The sequence below is a fragment of the Balaenoptera musculus genome, chromosome 18 (assembly GCF_009873245.2).
Source record: "Balaenoptera musculus isolate JJ_BM4_2016_0621 chromosome 18, mBalMus1.pri.v3, whole genome shotgun sequence".
In the NCBI taxonomy this organism is placed as follows: Eukaryota; Metazoa; Chordata; class Mammalia; order Artiodactyla; family Balaenopteridae; genus Balaenoptera; species Balaenoptera musculus.
This window is the reverse complement of record NC_045802.1, coordinates 47563982-47583349: the sequence shown is the minus strand read 5'-3', so window position 1 is coordinate 47583349 and position 19368 is coordinate 47563982. Positions and strand designations below refer to the sequence as shown.

General features: G+C 38.9%; 1 protein-coding gene across 1 annotated transcript in view; it reads left to right on the top strand.

Annotated features, from left to right (window-relative positions):
• KLF12 (Kruppel like factor 12) overlaps positions 1 to 19368 on the top strand; it is a 460117-nt gene that overhangs the window by 319419 nt on the left and 121330 nt on the right. Inside the window, 1 exon segment of the mRNA XM_036831128.1 lies at positions 14692 to 14827. Within this exon segment, the coding sequence (XP_036687023.1) occupies positions 14692 to 14827 (136 nt within the window).

Sequence of the window (19368 nt, the reverse complement as noted above, 5' to 3'; positions counted from 1 at the left end):
AAACAAGGCAAAGTAAAAAAAAATTGACAAAAATTTTTGTCATGGGCATGAATTGAAGTGTTCCAACATTTATCTAAAAGGACTTCTATAAAATAGGAATAGATAGAATATGATATTCAAAAAAGCAGTGTTCAGAGGAAGATCTGAGAATTTTGGAGAATTAAGGGATGACATGAATCCTAGACTATAGACAAGTCAGTAAAAATAAATCCACATCTAGACACATAGCAGGGAAACTGTCAAGCATGAGTCATAAAGAAATCTCAAAGCTTTTCTACAAAGGAATTAAAGAATGACAGAGGGTTGTCAACAAAAACAAATGCTGGAAAGCAATGCTGTAGTCTCTTCAAAGCACCGGGTGAGGGATCCTAGAATTCTGTTCTCAGCAAAAGTCAATTCAACTGACAGTAAAATGAAGAAAATTTTCAAACATGTATTGACTAAGTTTACCACCCACACAGATATGCTGAAAGAAGTAAAGGATATGTTTTTGAAAGAAGAAAAAAACCTGAAAGGGAAGGTGAGCTTAGAACTGGTTTTAAAAATATAGATGAATATCTGCATAAAGAGATATATTTTAATTAACTCCCTAACACTGAAACATGAACCAGAATTTTGGACTATAATGAAAAAGAACTTGGGGAAGGTGGGAATGTTCACTGGGCTGAGTCCTTCTTGTGTTTGGGAGAAGAGATACATGGAATGACTTGAGCAGAATTTTAAATGAAAAGACTATAAATAAATCTCAAATGTAATGTGAAATTGTAGAATATGATATTATATATGGTTTTTATAGAGCAAAACTGCATTGGTGGTTCATTGATACATACAGAGTTAAAGCATTAAAATTTATATACACTAGGACACTATGGAAGAGGGAAACAAAATAGGGGAAAAAATGCAAAGAGGCAACTCTGTGATATTTTACTTTTTTTAATGATCTGAAAGAAATACTGTGAATGTTGAGATTTTTTAATCTTTTGGGAGATTAAATAGGTGATTATCATATATGTGTGTGGAATTTCTTAAAAATGGCATCAAAGAAAAGCTGTAAATAATTTAACTCAATTTTATAAGCAAGTGTATGAGAGAGCAACTGTTGGGTCATATGTGACATGGCTCTTCCTATTTTATCTTCCTTTTTTTAAAAATTTTTTCTGTTGTTTTTTTTTTAACATCTTTATTGGAGTGTAATTGCTTTACAATGGTGTGTTAGTTTCTGCTGTATAACAAAGTGAATCAGCTATATGTATACATATATCCCCATATCCCCTCCCTCTTGCGTCTCCCTCCCACCCTCCCTATCACACCCCTCTAGGTGGTCACAAAGCACCAAACTGATCTCCCTGTGCTATGCAGCTGCTTCCGACTAGCTATCTATTTTACATTTGGTAGTGTATATATGTCAATGCTACTCTCTCACTTCGTCCCAGCTTACCCTTCCACCACCCCCCCCCCCAGTCCTCAAGTCCATTCTCTACGTCTGCATCTTTATCCTTTATTCCTTTATTCATCAGAACCATTTTTTTTTTTTTTAGATTCCATATATATGTGTTAGCATACGGTGTTTGTTTTTCTCTTTCTGAATTACTTCAATCTGTATGACAGACTATTTTTAGTGAGGTCCATCCACCTCACTACAAATAACTCAGTTTTGTTTCTTTTTATGGCTAATATTCCATTGTCTATATGTGCCACATCTTCTTTATCCATTCATCTGTTCATGGGCATTTAGGTTGCTTCCATGTCCTGGCTATTGTAAATAGTGCTGAAGTGAACATTGGGGTGTATGTGTCTTTTTGAATTATGGTTTTCTCAGGGTATATGCCCAGTAGTGGGATTGCTGGGTCGTATGGTAGTTCTACTTTTAGTTTTTTAAGGAACCTGCATACTGTTCTCCATAGTGGCTGTATCAATTTACATTCCCACCAACAGTGCGAGAGGGTTCCCTTCTCTCCACACCCTCTCCAGCATTTATCGTTTGTAGATTTTTTGATGATGGCCATTCTGACCGGTGTGAGGTGATACCTCATTGTGGTTTTGATTTGCATTTCTCTAATGATTAGTGATATTGAGCATCCTTTCATGTGTTTGTTGGCAACCTGTATATCTTCTTTGCAGAAATGTCTATTTAGGTCTTCAGCCATTTTTGGATTAGGTTGTTTCTTTTTTGATTTTGAGCTGCATGAGCGGCTTGTATATTTTGGAGATTAATACTTTGTCAGTTGCTTTGTTTGCAAATGTCTTCTCCCATTCTGAGGGTTGTCTTTTCGTCTTGTTTATGGTTTCCTTTGCTGTGCAAAAGCTTTTAAGTTTCATTAGGGCCAATTTGTTTATTTTTGTTTTTATTTCTATTTCTCTAGGAGGTGGGTCAAAAAGGATCTTGCTGTGATTTTTATGTCAAAGATGGTTGGATGGGAGAGACAATGGGAGGAAACAGTTTTCAGGATTTGAAGTGGTTGAAGGAGAAAAAAGGAATAACAATACCGAATAGTTGCTTTGGTCCTTGACATCTTACTTAATTGGCAGTGTGAATGGGGTAGACACAGAGGAAGAGCTCTATTTTTAGCATACTAATGTGCATGGATTATAATGAGCCATCCGGGCTTCTCAGATCTCTGCTTGGCCTCAGGGCGAGCTAATGCTTAGTGCTGAGGAGGTGACTTTGGCAACTTTGGTGAAGGAAATCAGGGTACATGACATTCAGAATGCATACTGTTAGAGCATTATACATTTTAGAAGTCATCCAAACATAAATGTCAGTAGTTCTTACCAAAAAGAAAAATCTATTTTTCTTTATTACTATATTCAAAGAAAACAATATCAAATATTTGTGTTTGTTTAACATCTAAGCATACTGACCTCAAGCACGACACAATCTGCCAGACATTGGCTTGGGAAAGTCCGAGACCTTACCCTCCGCGATAGCCCTTATCTTCTTCTCCTCACAGAACCGAGATGGGCTTTTGTAAAGAAGTTAGTGTAAACCCAGTTGAAAGTTAAGAAAGCTAAAAAGACAAGTGTATGCCTTTTACGCCCTCTCCCAATATAGCGTGTATTAATTAGCATATATTGTTTCACCTGGCCTGTCTCTAGGTAGAATTATGAGTTTGACCTTGTTCTTGGAGTCATTTCTGGAGAGAGCGCCCCCTGCCTGTATGGGCTCCTTCCCTGACCATGTTTGAGGGTGGAGTCCCCGCGCTCAGGAAGGGGTCTCTGCAAATGAGCCCCAAAGTAGTGGTTGTACCCGAAGACAAAGGAAGTTATGATTCCATTTCCAGGTGGTAGGGATCTCAGTGGCATTCTCAGAGACTAGGTAATTTATCATCCCCAAGGGGGGCTTTTAGGCAAAGCATCAAAATAACATCTCTTTAAAAGCAAACAAACAAACCCCCCAAACAGAGAATGCATGCTTCTTAGGGATTGAGGGGAACTAATAGAATTGTCCTTTCTTCTAAAAGCATATCAAACATAGAATTGATATGGAAAACACCTTTCATCCAGTTTTGCAGAGCAAATATTTCTCTTTGGAGTTTGCATAAAATGAGGATGTGAGCAAACACATCCTTCAGCCTAGGTTGAAACAGAGGAAGAAAATGTAACAATACTTGCTTTTTGGCCCAAAGATATTTACAGGTCATTTTCGGGTAGTTATTCATCCCAGGTTAGGATGAAGCCAAACAATGCACTGCAAAGAGAAGAGTTAGCACCGACTTTTGCCATCATAAAAAAAAATTATATTTCGGGATTTTAACACAGTAGACCCTGGCGTTGACAGGTAGAACATCTAAGATGTTGGCTTTTCACAAGTATCCCTAGAAGTCTGTTATGTAGTACCTATATTTTGCTAAGTCACAAGTTAAAACTTTTTCTAACAAGTCACGTGAACATGGGGGTCAGTTCACGCCTGAGCCTCCAAACTACAGGACTCATTTCAGCGATGCTTTGTGCTCTCTACCTGTGGCCCACACAGTAACGCTAGTGAGTTGCTGGGGGGAGAGGCGTGTGTGTGGGTATGTGGGTAAATTGCTAAATGAGAAAGAAAACTTCAATAAAATTTTAAAAAATATGATGGGAAGGTGTGCAGAAGAGATACATAACTCTGGATGGAAATGTATTACAGGGTATGTGGACAAGTGTGCCCATTCCCAAAGCCAAGGGTGGAGAGAATTTTAAGAAGAGGGTGGAAGTGAAAGTGAAGAGGCATAACCAATGGTCTTGAAAGCTGTAGAGAGACCCAACAGCATGTGTCAGTAATTTACAAATTTGAGGATTTTTAATAGTCTTGGAACAAATCTTCAAGAATTCCAAAGGTCTACTGTATGTCTAATAGGATGAATTAAGTCACTATTACATATCATGACTTACTTTTAATCTGGCAGGTTTAAGTATATTGTAAAATGAGGCACAGAAAGCAACCATTGAAGAGGGGTTAGAGCAATAGTAACATTGATTCGAAACATGCGGTGGTACTTTTATGTGCCAACTTTTTTAACCATTTTACTTTGAAACTAGCAAAGAATCTTTCTTTGTAAGTGTAAGTCATTTCCATGCCAACTAACTATACAGAGCTTAGTTGATATAGAAACAGAACTATTAAGTTCAAGGTAGATTTTCTGCCATTTCTGAAGTATTTCTTTTCTTATATCTAAGCACCTTATATTTAAATCGAGGATCATGATTTAGTGGTATTAAAATCATTATAGGAGATCTCGATCTGTTTCTTGCAAGGTTCAATTGTACCCAGGTGACGAACCGGAAAACACAGAGCGGAAAGACCAACTAAGTGAAATAAGAAAAGTGAATTAAAATGCCACGGATTAATGCCTAAAATCATCTTCTTTGTGCCTTACGGATGAAAATGAGTTTGATGATCTCATTATACACCATATGTACTCACCACAAATTCACTTTATTATTAAGTATTCTAAATCATCTCTGACTAAAGTAGATTCAGTTTTGAATAAATCAATTGGAGCTGGTTAGGTTGGGTTTTGAGCAGTTGTAATGAATTGAGAAAATGGAAAGGTAGTGGGAAATAGTGGTATAGTGGTATCTCAGAGGACTCCTAGAGTTCAGGGTTCTTGGCTGACTCTGGAGAGTTACATAAGGTTAGTGTAAGTATAGGGTAAAACCCCACTTATTAATGGAAAATTTTATGAATTCTTTTTAATCACAAAAGCCCTTTGTGCGCTAAGGCATACTTCCAGTGAACACAAGACAATTGTAAATCTCTATTCATTTTCTTTTTGTAAGTAAGAAAAGTAGTTTTAGTCATGATTCTTTAGAAAATGAAACCCTAGTTGCTGTTGTGATAATCTCAACAAGCATTAATTTTAAGCTGTATTTTAAAGCATTGAATTCCTTTATTGCAGTTTCCAAGCAGTAACTCATATTATAGAAATGATAGGTATGTTGATGTATTTAAAATATTTTCCTGAAAGGAAAGAAAAGCCTGTTAAATGTAATTTAGCTTAAAAAGTGAAGAAAAACTGAGAACATTTTCATTCCCATGTTGTCCTGTGAACTATACAAACCAAAAAATATATTGAATTATCTAAGACTTCATAGAGGAATAGAAATTTAATGATTGTGACTTCCCCCCCACAAATGTAACATTAGAATATAAGCCAGAATGTAATTTTTAAAATAAAATGTGAAATATACACTTTTATCATTATATTGCCGAATCTTTTGCCAGCTGGGAACCACTGCGATCATTTCAAGTAGAGATCTGCATTTATTACCATCATCTTCATCAGTAAATGTTACTTTTGACTGTGTACAGGGGAATGTAATCAATATGGTCTCTCCTTTCAAGGAGTAGATGGAATAAAAAGGGATGTAAAATAAGTACATGCTTAAGTATAATTGAAAATGGAAGTGCAAGAGTGCCATGAAAATATTTAAGTACAAAATATGGGTATTTTTTAAAAAGGAAAGTTTACATTTTTTTAGAAAATGAAAAGAAGGTTGATGAAGGAAGGTTTTTTGTTGACTGAATTGTGGGTAGAAGGGTATACCCATATGTAGCTGGATTCAGGGGCTTTGCAGATAAGACACATAAGCGTTCCAAATGAAAAATGAAATTGTAGAATGGTTAGTGGGCACTGCTGAACCTTATTTGTTGACGTGGTGGGGAAAATTCAAGGCTTTCAAATGAAGAGTGATTTGAGGAAAGTCCTGCTTCATTTAATTACTAGAGAAATACTATGGAAGACAAATGTATGTAGCAGTACTTTGAGGGAGTTTATTGAGTTTATTATGAAAAGAAAGGAAGGGGCTCCAGAAAAATTGTGGGGTAAAAGCAGTAGCAATTAGCAGCTGGTTGAATGAAGGGGACACACAGGAGATGATGAGAGCTCTGAACCTGGGTGACCAGGAGAATGATGGGTCTTTCCATTGAGACTTGAAAGAAGAATAGGACTGGAGTTTGAAATGACTTTCCGACAGTCAGGTGAAGTAGGATGCTGGAAATATAAATGTAAATAAACTGGGGTTTAGGGCAGAGGTTAGAGACGGGAACATGAATTTGGTGTTCATCTCCACTGAGATAGTAATTGAAATTGTAGAAATTGTGGAATTGTCTGGAATTGCTGAGAAGGTCACCAATAAAGAGAGGCAGAAATAAGAAGGTAGGTAGTGGAGTCTGAAGGGGAAACTAACATTTAGGTATATACAGAGAGAGGAGATGAAGAAGGTAAGAGGGAGAGAGACCCAAGAGAATTAAACAGTCTACAGCAGAGTCAGCAAATGCTTTCTCCAAAAGGCCAGGTGGTATTTTACGGTGAGCCATATGGTTTCTGTGACAACTACTCAACTCTGCCATTTGAGTCCTAAAACGGCCAGAGACCAAATCATGAGCATGATGGAATAAAACTTTATTTATAAAAGCAGGTGGCAAGCCTCAGTGTGCCCACCCCTGAAATCAAGGGAGGAGAGAGATTTAAGAAGAGGCTGCAAGTGAAAATGAAGAGAGATAACCAACAGTCTTGAAAGGTGCAGAGAGGTCCGATGGCATTATCACTGAGAAGGGGACCTTGCACTAGGGAATTATAAGAACATTATGAGGTTATTTTTTAGTATAATGGGGGCAGAAGCCATAACACCGACAAATGTGCAGAGGAATTGGGGAAAAAAATGAATAAGTTGCGTATTGTATCTACAGAGTACCAACATCCCAGGATTTGCATAATTGATTGGATTTTTAAATCTCCATTGGGGGTTATCTAAACAATCACAGTTACTACTGTGTAGAGGCATAGTCACATTAGCAGTAACAAAAGTAAAGAAAGTAAGAAACAGCGCACAGTGGAAACATCAGTAAGTACAGTGCAACCCAGGAGAGCTGGTTCTAATCTTGGAGTCCACCGGCCTTTGAGTCAAGCTTTATTTACTTACACGTTTTTCTCTCATCATCTATCTTGATATGCTAGAAAAATCAAGTATGTATTTGAGCAACTGATACTCTGAAACCAAATGAGGTGAGAACATCAGTTGTACAAATGTGTTATGAAAAGCCTGCTTCATAGCCCTGCGGGTAATAAAGTTCTACCTAAGTTTTAATTGACTATGTGCAGCCAGCATGAGGTGACCAAAGAGAGAAAAGCTAGTGCAGTTTTTAGGGAATATTAATATCACTGATGATTGTCCTGCAGGTATCTCCATCTGGATCTCCCCCTGTGCTTGTATAGCCAGGGTTATTCTGATCAAATGACACAACTTAGATCCTGTCATCCTTTTACTTAATCTTTCCCAGTGGCTTCCTTTCCCACCCAGAAACAAAACTCAGAATCCTTCCACTGGCCATCAAGGCCTTCGTGCCCACCCTCCTCTGTCTGACCTCATGCACTTTGCTCTCCGTTGTCTCAGCTCCAGCTATAACCTCCTTGTAGGTCCTCAGGCACGTAAAACCTGCTCCCACCTCAGAGCCTTTGCACCTATTGTTTGTTCTGCCTGGAATATCCCACCCCCATCCACCGAAATAAGTAAGCCGCATCTGCAAGCCTCCCTCAGCTCCCCCAGGTCCTGGCTCAGGTGTCACCTTCTCCGTGAGACCTTCCTGGCCACCCTGTCTGAAATTGTCCACCTGCCTCTCAGCGACCCCTACCCTCCCTTCCCTGTTTTATTTTCTCCATGGCACTTACTGTCTAACAGAGGATGTGGTTTTCTTATTTATTGATTTTTGTTATCTCTCTCTCCCCCCGCTGGCCCCAGTACGAAACCAGGAATTTTTATCTACCTTATTCTCTCCTTTCTCCCCAACACTCAGAAGAGTGCTTGGTACCTCATAGGTACCCAATAAATATCTGTTGACTGAATACAAATCTTCCTTGACTTAAGATGGGGTTACATCCCGATGAACCCACCATAAGCTGAAGATATCTTAAGTCAAAAATGCATTTAATGCACCTTACCTACGGGCCATCATGGCTTAACCTCGCCTGCCTTAAACGTGCTGAGAGCACTTACGTTAGCTTTCAGTTGGGCAGAATCATGTAACACAAAGCCTACTTTATGATAAAGTGTTGAACATCTCATGTAGTTTGCTGAATACTGTACTGAAAGTGAAAACCAGGATGGTTGTAAGTGTATCGGTCGTGAAGAGTTGTGATTGGGTGGCCGACCGGGAGCTGGGGCGCACTGCCCTGCACAGAATCATGACAGAGTCTGGCAGGGCATGTTGCTAGCCCGGGAAAAGAGCAAAGTTCAAAGTGCAGTTTCTAATGAATGCATATCGCTTTCACTCCATTGTAAAGTCGAAAAATCGTAACTCAAACCATCTTAAGTATGGAATGTTTGGATTAAAAGAAGTAGTGGTTTTAGGTATTATTTAATATATATTTATATATATAATATATATAATATATAATATTTTAAATATATATTTATATATATTTATAATATATATTTATATATATATTTATAATATATATTTATATATATATTTATAATATATATTTAGGTATTATTCAATATATATTCTCTAGTAGTATTATCAGTTTAGGTGCATTTAAAAAGAAAAATGCTTGATTTGAATAAGTCCAGGGGAAGATGAGGGTTTTGTAAATAGTATTATATCGATATAAGGGAAGGCTGAAGGAGTACTAAACTTACTGCCAGGGGTGAAACAGAATGATGACTGACTGCTAAGTGCCAGGCAGGGTACTTAAACACTTTGCATATATTATCTCACTTACTCCTCACAGCAGCAATGGCAGGGGAAGAAAACTGAGGGTTAGTGGTGGCCAATCAATTGTCCAAGGCCAGATGGCTGTAAATGACAAGTGGCGGGGCCAGAAGTCTCACCCATGTTCTCTGAAGCCAGAGCCATGTTTTTATTCTAAAAAAACCTCTGTGACTGTCATTTTTGGAGCATTCCTACGTTGAAAGTGCTGAAGGAGGACTCTTCTACTCTGGGATGCTAGGAATTCTCCCCCCTATACATTCATTTTCCATCTCCCCCCCCCTCCTCATCCTCCCACTGCCCTTGTTTCTAGGGAAGCAGCGGCCCTCCTGGAAACCAAGGTTTCTGTAACTGGGGCACGCTTCAGCCTTGGCAGGGCGAGCAATGAGGGCATCTGCAGGTCGCAGGCAGCCTGACAGTGGCCGACAGGGCAAGAGAAAGGCTGGCAGCACTGCAGCTGCTCACCCGACTGCTTCACCCCGCTTCCGTCCACGTGCACCCCTCTGCCCTCCAGCCCTGATGGGCGGAGGTGAAGGCGACTGAATGCATTCCTTCTGGTTAGGAAACGTTAGTCTGTAAATTTCCATGTGGGTTCAAAGATGATTGTATTATACATAGTAAATATGGTGACTTACGGGAAAGCTTCCTTTCCTTTAAGAATAGCTGAATGGACCAATTCCTTTCTAAGGAAGTTAGAAGAGCACCTAGCCTGAGGTGACGGAGGTGAGAATGGACGTTGATGCCACCGTGTCTGTGTCAGTCCACTGTTACGTGGGGGGAAAGTAAAGTTTACATGTTTCATGTGAGTTCTAGAAAGGCAAACATAGGAAGTGTAGCTTTGGGTGATCACGTATCTGGGAGTTCTGCCCATCTGAGCCTCCTGTGAACTATGAACTTGGGTAGAGAAGCTTTGTTCACCAGAGCAATAATGCCAACTCATGGCCCCTTTTCCCATGGAAGCCTGTATGAGGCACGGTCAAGGATCAAAGAAGACGCTTCTGAAGACAAAATACCTGTAAATACATTTTGCACATTTTGCATTAAGAAGTAAATAATGTAAAATAATGTGTGGCATTTATTTTCCTTTATTGTATTAATAGCCCGCTTAAATATATGCCACTGAAGGCCAGATTACCTCTTGGGAGGGAAATAGAGAGGAGTGTGATAGACTGACTATAACTGTAGCAGAGGTTTCTCCACATCGTTGCCAGGAAATTACTGGAAGGAGCTGGGAGAGTGGCTGGTATTGAAACCGTGCACCTCAGGCTGGGACTTGAACCCACATGGCCGGGACTCGAACCCGGCCAAAACCCACAGTCTTCCAACTGAGATCACACACCTGGTGTCAGGACTTCATGAAGCTCAGGTTCTTGATGTCTCATCGCAGAAAGAATTCAGCGAGAGACAAAGTGATGGGTAAGAAGTGGATTTATTTAGAGAGAAGCACACTCCACAGACAGAGTGTGGGCCATCTCAGAAGGTGAGAAAGGCACCAGGGTATGGGGGTTGTCAGTATTTACAGGAGTGGGTAATTTCATAGGCTAATGAGTGGGAGGAGTATTCCAGCTATTTCGGGATGGGGCAGAGATTTCCAGGAATTGGGCCACTGCCCACTTTTTGATCCTTATGGCCCATCTTGGAACTGTCATGGCACCTGTGGGTGCGTCATTTAGCTTGCTGATGTGTTCCAGTGAGTGTATAGTGAGGCTCAAGGTCTAGTGGAAGTCGGCTTGTCCGCCATCTTGGACCCATTTGGTTCTAATCCGTTGATGTCATGTCCTCGGGCTGTGTCATTCTTTCAAAGGCTGTGCCCTGCCCCCCTTCCCTCTTGTGTCAGTACATTGATTTTTGTATTGCTGTGTGATAAATCACTCCCAAATTTAGTAGATTAAAATAGCAACTATTTTATTTACTCACAGTTCTGTGAGTCAAAAATTTGGAATGGGTTTAGCCGGGCTGTTCTCACGCTAGTCACTCCTATGAACGTGGTCATCTGGTGGCTGGAATGTGTCCTCTCAGTCTAAAGTGACTTCAAGCCATCGAGCCAAGGCCAGAGTCACGGTGGGAAGGAGCCCCACGAGCGCATGGCTACAGGGAGACAAGATTCATCGGGATGATCTTTACAGTAACATTGACTATAGGTGGGTGTTTGAAAGGGTAGATAGGTTCAACTTCAGGTGTTGGGGGTTCTGCAGTTATCTTCCCAAGACTGTGTGACATGGAGTGAAGTTCACACCGTGTTCCCCAGTACCTCCACCTCGGGGATGACACTTCCACCAGCAATGAGCTGGGGTACCCACCAGTGTCTGATCCCTTTTTCATTTAAGAGGAATAAAATCTCAAATGTAAATTCTTTTCAGATGCTTATAGTTCTCTGGCTGCTCTCTTACTTCGGGAAATAGGTATGTTTTTGGTTCTGGTGTCCAGGTAACTTTTCTATTTTCTCTGCATGGGCGCCCCAAAGAATTGGTGTTCCCTAAATGAGCTGAGAAAACTCAAAGACTAATGGAGGTTAACTAGGATAAATGTCCCTACCCCACATTTAATAAAAATAGAGTGGAATTATGCGAGTATAAGCTAATCATCTGACCTAATCAGCAATGCACATTTTAAGAAGCTTTTCTAATTACTTCCTCGACTTGGCTGAAGGTACGGGTAAAAAGAGTTTCCCAGCATGACGGCAGCAGATGTATTTCATAATATTTATTGAAACTATTGGAAAGAAATCCTCAATTATAATGTTCCTGAAAAGTACATCAAAAAAGGCATCATAGTTAACATATTTTAAACTTTCATTAAGATAGAAACATAACATAATTTAGATGATCAACTCTCACACCAGTTATTTGGAATCTGTCATACAGCGAGACTAACTTTCACAGCCAAATTGCTTATTGCTTAACTGCCTGTGTCTTCCTTGAGTTGTATTACTTACCTATGAGAGCTCTAGTTGGCTTGCTCAAAATGGGACCAAAATATTCTCTTTTCTCTGGCTATTTGTTAATTTGATATCTTGGCAAAGGAGTCTTCGTGCATGGTGTTTCAGGAACTTTAAATGTTAAATTGTTGATGTTTACAGGTGTATGTAACACCACACAGTATGAGATTTGGAAGCTTAGCTAGGTCTATTACTCATTTTCTTGGTTGAATTTGAGCAGTTGTGAACGATTGTTAAATGAATCATTTTACAGTGAGATGGGCCCAGAGGAAACTTATCTATGAATTTCTGATTGAAATGCCTGTATCATCTCTGTGTCTTGGGCTCCTTGAGTGCTGGTTGTTCATCTTTACCTTCCATTCTATGAGCTGCTCAGTATCTTTCCAGTACATTCGTTTAATATAAGTTAGCCCGAGCCAGTTTCTGTTGCCTGTAGCCAAAATAAATCTTAAATGGTCTGATGCCTTCAGTGCCTTTGGAATGACTGAATACTTAAGTAGCTCTCTGTTATTGCATAGTTGTGGAACTGGTTACTTTCCTCTACAAAGAGTTTCTCCAACATCCCTCTCCTAAGAAATCTCTAGAGATCAGCTGGAAAAGAAAGTCTTTGTCCCACCATGTGGTAAAAAGACAACATTCAAGGACTCTTAATGAGCGTCACTGCATAATTCACTCCTGGCGTTGGAGTGAGTGAGTGCTGTATTGGTGGAAGTTACGAGTGCTGAGTCACATGACAGTGAATTGTTTTATTTGAGGATAGAACCAGAAAAGATGGATAATCGAATGTGTGATTTAATTTCGTTGCTAGTGACTTTGAAACTGGAACATAGTTATGCAATTGAAAATCATCAGATGTAACACCGTTACGTCCAAACTCTTAAATCTCTAGGTCAAAGTTTCTCAGCCTGGTGCTACTGACGTTTTAGACTGGTTCGTTCTTTGTCATGGGGCACTGACTGTCCTGTGTTTTGTAGGATGTCTAGCAGCATCCTTGGCTTCTGCCTTCTGGGTACCAGTAGCATTCCCCCTTCCTTCAAGTTATGACAGATCAGTGTGTCTCTAGACATTGCCAGATGTCTTTTGGGGGGGGCAAATTTGTCATCAGCAAAGGACCACTGCTTTAGATTAGTTTCATGATTTTCTCTTTAATTTAGCCAACATTTACCAAACACTTCCACTATTCAAAGTACATTTTCGTGTTGAGACTTACAGGCAGGATGTATGTCAAGTACACTCACGCCCTAGGTTCAACAGATATTCGCTCCTTCCTAACCAAGTTTAGTTAGAAATATATCAGAACTCTCTAGGTATAGTTTTTCTATTCATATGGTAAGTATTAGGTGGAATCATGAGAAATTGTCTTTCGTGGTTTAAAAAATGGGAAAATATCAGCATTTTCCTGTGGCTCTACCTAATGTCTGATGCACAGTAACAACAAGAAGAAAAATGATTTGAGAAAAAAAAAAATGAAACTGTAAATGTACCCGAATGTCATTGTAACCACGATTTTAAGTGTATTTTGCTTTTCTTTACAGCTAGAGGTGGTTTCAGGAATCTTTTGTAGGCAGCTTGGAAGAGCAGGCTGAGGGAGCCGGCTGAGGGTTGAAGTCATATATTTTAGCAATGCAATTATGTAGCTAGCGCAGTACTTTTAATTTAGAAGGTGTGCTTCTTCCGTGCCTGAGGTGAGAGGGCTGATGGAAATCCTAGGCAGTGGTTGCTAAAGCTGTTCATAAAGAGAAGGAGGTGGAAATGAAATCTATTTTTAAAAATATGCATTAATACATTAAATGTTGATGGTAATCCTCTCGTTTAAAAGGATCTGATGGTCCCAATCAACAGGAGTCAGAACATCAGGCTATTTCCTGCTTCGGCAAGTTTGCAGTTGGAGGAGGATCTTATCTAGAAAATGCATTTTTGGAAAATGAGATCAGCATAGAGATGAAAGGCACTTTCTAGCACATGTAAACACAGTTAAAATGCTACTACTTCAGTCCTTTTCCTGCACTCAGCTCTCCACTTAGAGCAACAATGAACTGTGGGCAAGGATTCACTGTAGTATGAAGAATACCTAAACCTTTATGTTAGTCTTGTAAACCTTGTTGTTCTTTAAGCTTCTGATGGGAGCTATAAGCAAATAAAACCTTCTCTCCCTCCTGCTCTCCACCTTCCAGGGAAAGTGCTAATGTGCAGCGAAATGGCCAGAACTCTGGCAGCAGAATCCAGAAGAAGCCAGAGGGTAGAACAGTAACTCATGAGCTACCTAATCAGCTTCTGACGACTCAGAAGCTGGTAATGTTGTGGATTTTACAGTTTCTATTCCATAATCATCCCCTGAAACTACCGAGAGCTGACGGAGGTTTTATAAATCAGGTGAACGAGGGAAAAGAGTCAGTGCGTGCTCAGTCCATAAAATACGACGCCTTTCACGAATTCCTGGGATTTCTGGAGAATTCCATGTGTGTGATAGACACAGAAGAGACATTCCGTGCTTGATGTTGGTCCAGGACAAGGTTACCTTTCTGCACACTAATTTTAATTCATTATATATGCCTTTTTTTCCCAGCACAAATGGACCCCCGAGGCCTATCTCCCAGACAAAGTAAAAGTGACAGTGATGATGATGACCTGCCAAATGTGACCTTAGATAGCGTTAATGAAACTGGATCTACGGCCCTTTCCATAGCCAGAGCAGTACAAGAGTAAGTATCACCTTCTCAGGATGAAATAAGAATTGCCAAGGTGTTCAATGGATACTGGAAACAGCAGCACCTCCTGCTCCCCAGACATGTCATTCTAGCTCTGAACGGGCACACGTGTCGGCACCTTTCCATTCAGCCTTGTGTTCTTTGGGAGGAGATTAGGGGAAACGTGGAGTGTTTTACGTAGTTGAAATTTTGTATTTTGAATAGAAATGAGACTTCTTTTTTTAAGACTTCCCGCCCCTTCTCCTTAACTCTGAAAAAAAAAAAAAATTGTTCTTTTCGAGTGTCACTATCTAATTCTCATCAGGTTTTCATTATTCATATAGAACAGTCGAGAGAAGTAAAATATGACAGGCGGTATTATCTTGTGTTGATAGGAAAGTACAGAACAGCTTTTTTGAAATTTAAAATTTGGAAGATACTGTGTTACCCCTTTGAAAAATTCAAATCATGTGTAATTTTTAAAGGGATCGTTTCTCACTCCTTTAACTGTAACACAGGGTTAGAGTTGAGCCCTTTTTCATTGAAAATAGCTGCTTTTTCATCGTCAATTCTGTGTCTAGAATTGCACCTGTGACTAGTCTATGTGTATTTTTTCTCTAGCGTAATTTTTAATAACATAATTTTAAAGAAGAGGAAGATTTAAATTAAGCCACTGTTGCTACCAACACAAAAGTTAATTAACACTTTACTTAAAATGATCTTAGTTACCTCCCATATATTAATTCTTTTTTCCCAGGTATTGACTAAATATCTACTCTGTTTCATGAATTAAGCCTTGAAATTAAAAAAAAAAAAATCAGTAATGCATTTTAGAATTTAAAGCCTATGTGTGTGTATATGTGAGGGTGTATAAAATGAATCATATAGCTCTATGATAAATAGGTACTAGGTATATTATGTATTAGAGGAAACAGGATATGGCAAATCTAATGAAATTGCGGTCAGAAAGATTTGGATTCAAGTTCACATTCAGTCACTTAATAGCCATGTGACATCTGGCAAGTTAACTAACCACTCTGAGATGTTTCTTCATCTGTAGTAAGAAAGAATACGTACCTTACAGGACCATTGTGAGGGTGTGATACAGTTACAAGGCATGAAAATTGAATTGCAAAGTTTTGACAGATGAGAGCCTCAAGGGTGAAATTAATATTATTATTAGTGGTAGTAGTAACAATAATGGTAATAGTGTGTAGTATAAGTACATGACAACTAGGAAATATAAATATTGCAAGTGTCATGCTGATTTTACAAATGAAGATACTGAGGATGAGAGAAGTTCAGTGTCTTCTCCAGAGTCATATAATAAGAGGTGATGAAACAAAGTTTAAGACTTCTGACTCCCAAAACATATTTTTCTCAAGAGTGCCTGTAATGTCTGTTACCAGTCACATTCTTCCACCTGAACATGTATAAAAACACTTTTTTCTCTCGTTTGTTCCAATAACTGGTTGTAGTAACTTAGTTTCTCCAAAGCCAATGTTAACCTGAAGCGTTGGATCAGAAGGGTGGCTGAAATGATATTTAAGTGCTGGCGTGCCCGGTCACTTCATCACCAGTTCAGTGATGAGCCCAGTGATTGTGGTTTTGTGGGAGCTAAATCTTAAGATCAAGGATTCCATGTTCTCACCTGCAAAATTAGACTAAATGATGACAAGGTTCAATTCTGAGATGAATCATAAGTTTCATAGACATTTTAATCACACTGTTTTCCTGCACCATATAATATATACATAATTTGTGTGTGTGTGTTATAGATATGTGTGTTTCTGTAAGTTTGGCACTGTGATTACTAAAATCTAAGTTACGCTTACTCCATTTCGGGCTTATAGAGCAAATCATGGTATTAACGTCTTAAACATAACCATTTTTTGTGCTTTTGATATTATGTGCTGAGAATATAACAGTGTATTTTAATGTGAAACTTTTAATAGCAACCTTAGGAACTGGAGCTTCATTTTCAACATAACCTCTCCGATCTGCTTTGTGAAAACATTTGTAAGCCCCACAATATTTTGTTCTGACTGTGCATACGCCTGCCTTTATTACTATTACAAAAGTTGCATGTGTATCTAGGCAAGTGCCAGATTCATTATTCATGTAAGTGTTTTCATTAAATGATTAGTAAAGAATACTGAGCTGTCACTTGGGAAGCACTAGAATGCCAGGACCCATCAATAGTTAATTAACCATCATTCAAGAAGGAGTATGTGTGTGTAAACGCTGAGAAGTGCTAAGATGAAGAGAAAAGAATGTTCTGCAGAGACCTCTTAAATATAGGTGTATTTCAAAACTTAAAACAATATGTTGAGGAAAATTTTATTCTGGGACAAATAAGTATATAGTCCTTGTTAGAGAATTTTTAAAAAAATCTGTACTTAGGTTTACCCAAAGTTAACTTTTGGTGGATATGTCTTCCTGCTCTTAATTTCTCTGGTTTTTAATGCATGTCTCTGTTTCACTATTAATTTCCCTTTCCTCTTTTTTCTGTTTGCCTTTGGATCTTGATGGCTTCTATTAACTCAAAAGCTGTCCAACAAACAAAAAAATTCCAGTATACTATGATCAATAAAATAATGCTTCAAATCATAAGAGGATTGAAATCATCTTGGCATGTACGAGATGAGAGGATTTCAAAAGACATCCATGCATCTGTTTCTGGCACTTGCAGAACTTTGAGTTAGGTGAGAAGGATGTCTGCAGGTAGAGAGGTGGTAAAATCAAGGGTTTATGTGCAATAGAGGCAGCACATTTTAGAAGCCCTGGGCAACCGAAACACGTCTCTCCAATTAAAGCCATGGTTTAGGAGGGGTTTGAAGGCATGCCTCTTATCTCATTGGCCACCAGTGCAGTGTCAAGGAAGAAAGCGGGAAGATGAGAAAGGAAGATATTAGGAAAGACTGACACTTAGAGAGGGACGAAACTGCCTTTTCCTAGGCTAGCCCTTCAAACAAGATCCTAACCCACAAGGTGACTCTCTCCAACTGAATCTCTTCTTTGTCTCCTTTCCCATTCGGGTTCATAGCCTTGCCTCATGCCATAGTTTGAATTTTTAATTTGGTGGCTTACTTTGCTGACATTATTATATTTACATAGCATAAACCTTAATATGCTAATAAATGCTGTTTTTAAATATTTGGTATTATGCATTTTACTGGTTTTTAAAATGAACGTTTATTAAATCTTCAGTTCAAGAAATTTTCCTTTGATTTGAAATGCAGAAGTTGTTAGCCAAAATTGCACCTCTCCCCACCCCAATATATAATATTTAGATATTCTTGTCTTTGAATAAAAAGGAACAATGCTTGGTGGCTAGAGCTGCAACCTAAGTCGACTTCCATTTAAATCGATTTTTATAGCAAGGCTCCTGAGCTGTCCTTGAACTGATCATTGCAACTATTTTCATTGATTCACTTGCTTCTCGTTTATCAGCTCAGCCTCAGTGAATTCAGATAAATGGGAAGAACCAGCCATAGCGAGGCCTACAGACAGGCTCTACCCTTCTTGTATTTCAACTATAGAGATACTGTCTGAGCCAGAGACAATGTATTCAAGTAATTCTGACAAAGCCAACTTCCAGCAATTCATAGAACATCTGTTTTGCTTAGGTCTGGGTTTTTTTTTTTTTTTCCTCTGATGCTATAATAGGATCATTACCCTTAACTACTTGACAAACATAATTATGAAATAAGTGTTTGGAAAAAGAGGTACAGGCACACGATTAGAGCAAATTATTATAATTAACTCTAACCCTAGGCAAAACAATGATATTTTTTAAATAGGTAAAATTTGGCTCTCTTACCCAGAGCCTCTAATTTCTGTACCCCTTTTTCTTCTTTTTTCTCTAACTCCAAACCTTCCTACTCCTCATTTGTTGATGCTGGTAGAATAATCAACTTCTTTCAAAGTAAAGTGTAAATGAATAAGAATATCTGAAAGAGCGCCCTCCTCAGAGGAATTAGTGTTTAACCAGGAACAAGCCTTAAACTGAAAGAATAAAGATCTAGACCTGATACTTTCAGTAAGAGTGAAGTGGGAAAGGGTGGAGTAGAGAGTGGGGGAAGCCGATGAAGATTTTAAGGAGATGGACCAGCTTTCCTCAGGGTCAGTTTTCGCAGAATTGGTAAATGCACGTGATTGTTTACCTCACACCATATCTGAGTTCTCTGCCCTCTCTGATCTTGATTGTAACTGTCAGAGTGGAAAAGAAGCAACATACATTAGTAGCCTTAGTAGCTTTTTGCTTTGGTTAGTATCCCTAAAATTTGAACCTGTTAAAAGGATATTCTTTTTAAATAGTTCCTGTCAATTACATTTAAGCTAATTAAAACACTGACTTCCTCCCCCTGTTTTTATTATATTGCCTGTGTCAAGTGCCCTTCTTCTTAAAGGAAAACAATTTGTGAATTCTGGAAATGAAGAGTCCAATCTTTATTTGCACTTAGATGCTCTTTGAAAGAACAGATACGGTAGCAAGTTGGATATCCTATTCCTTCAGATTCTGCTGCTGGCTCAAACATCATGGTTTTTAATTT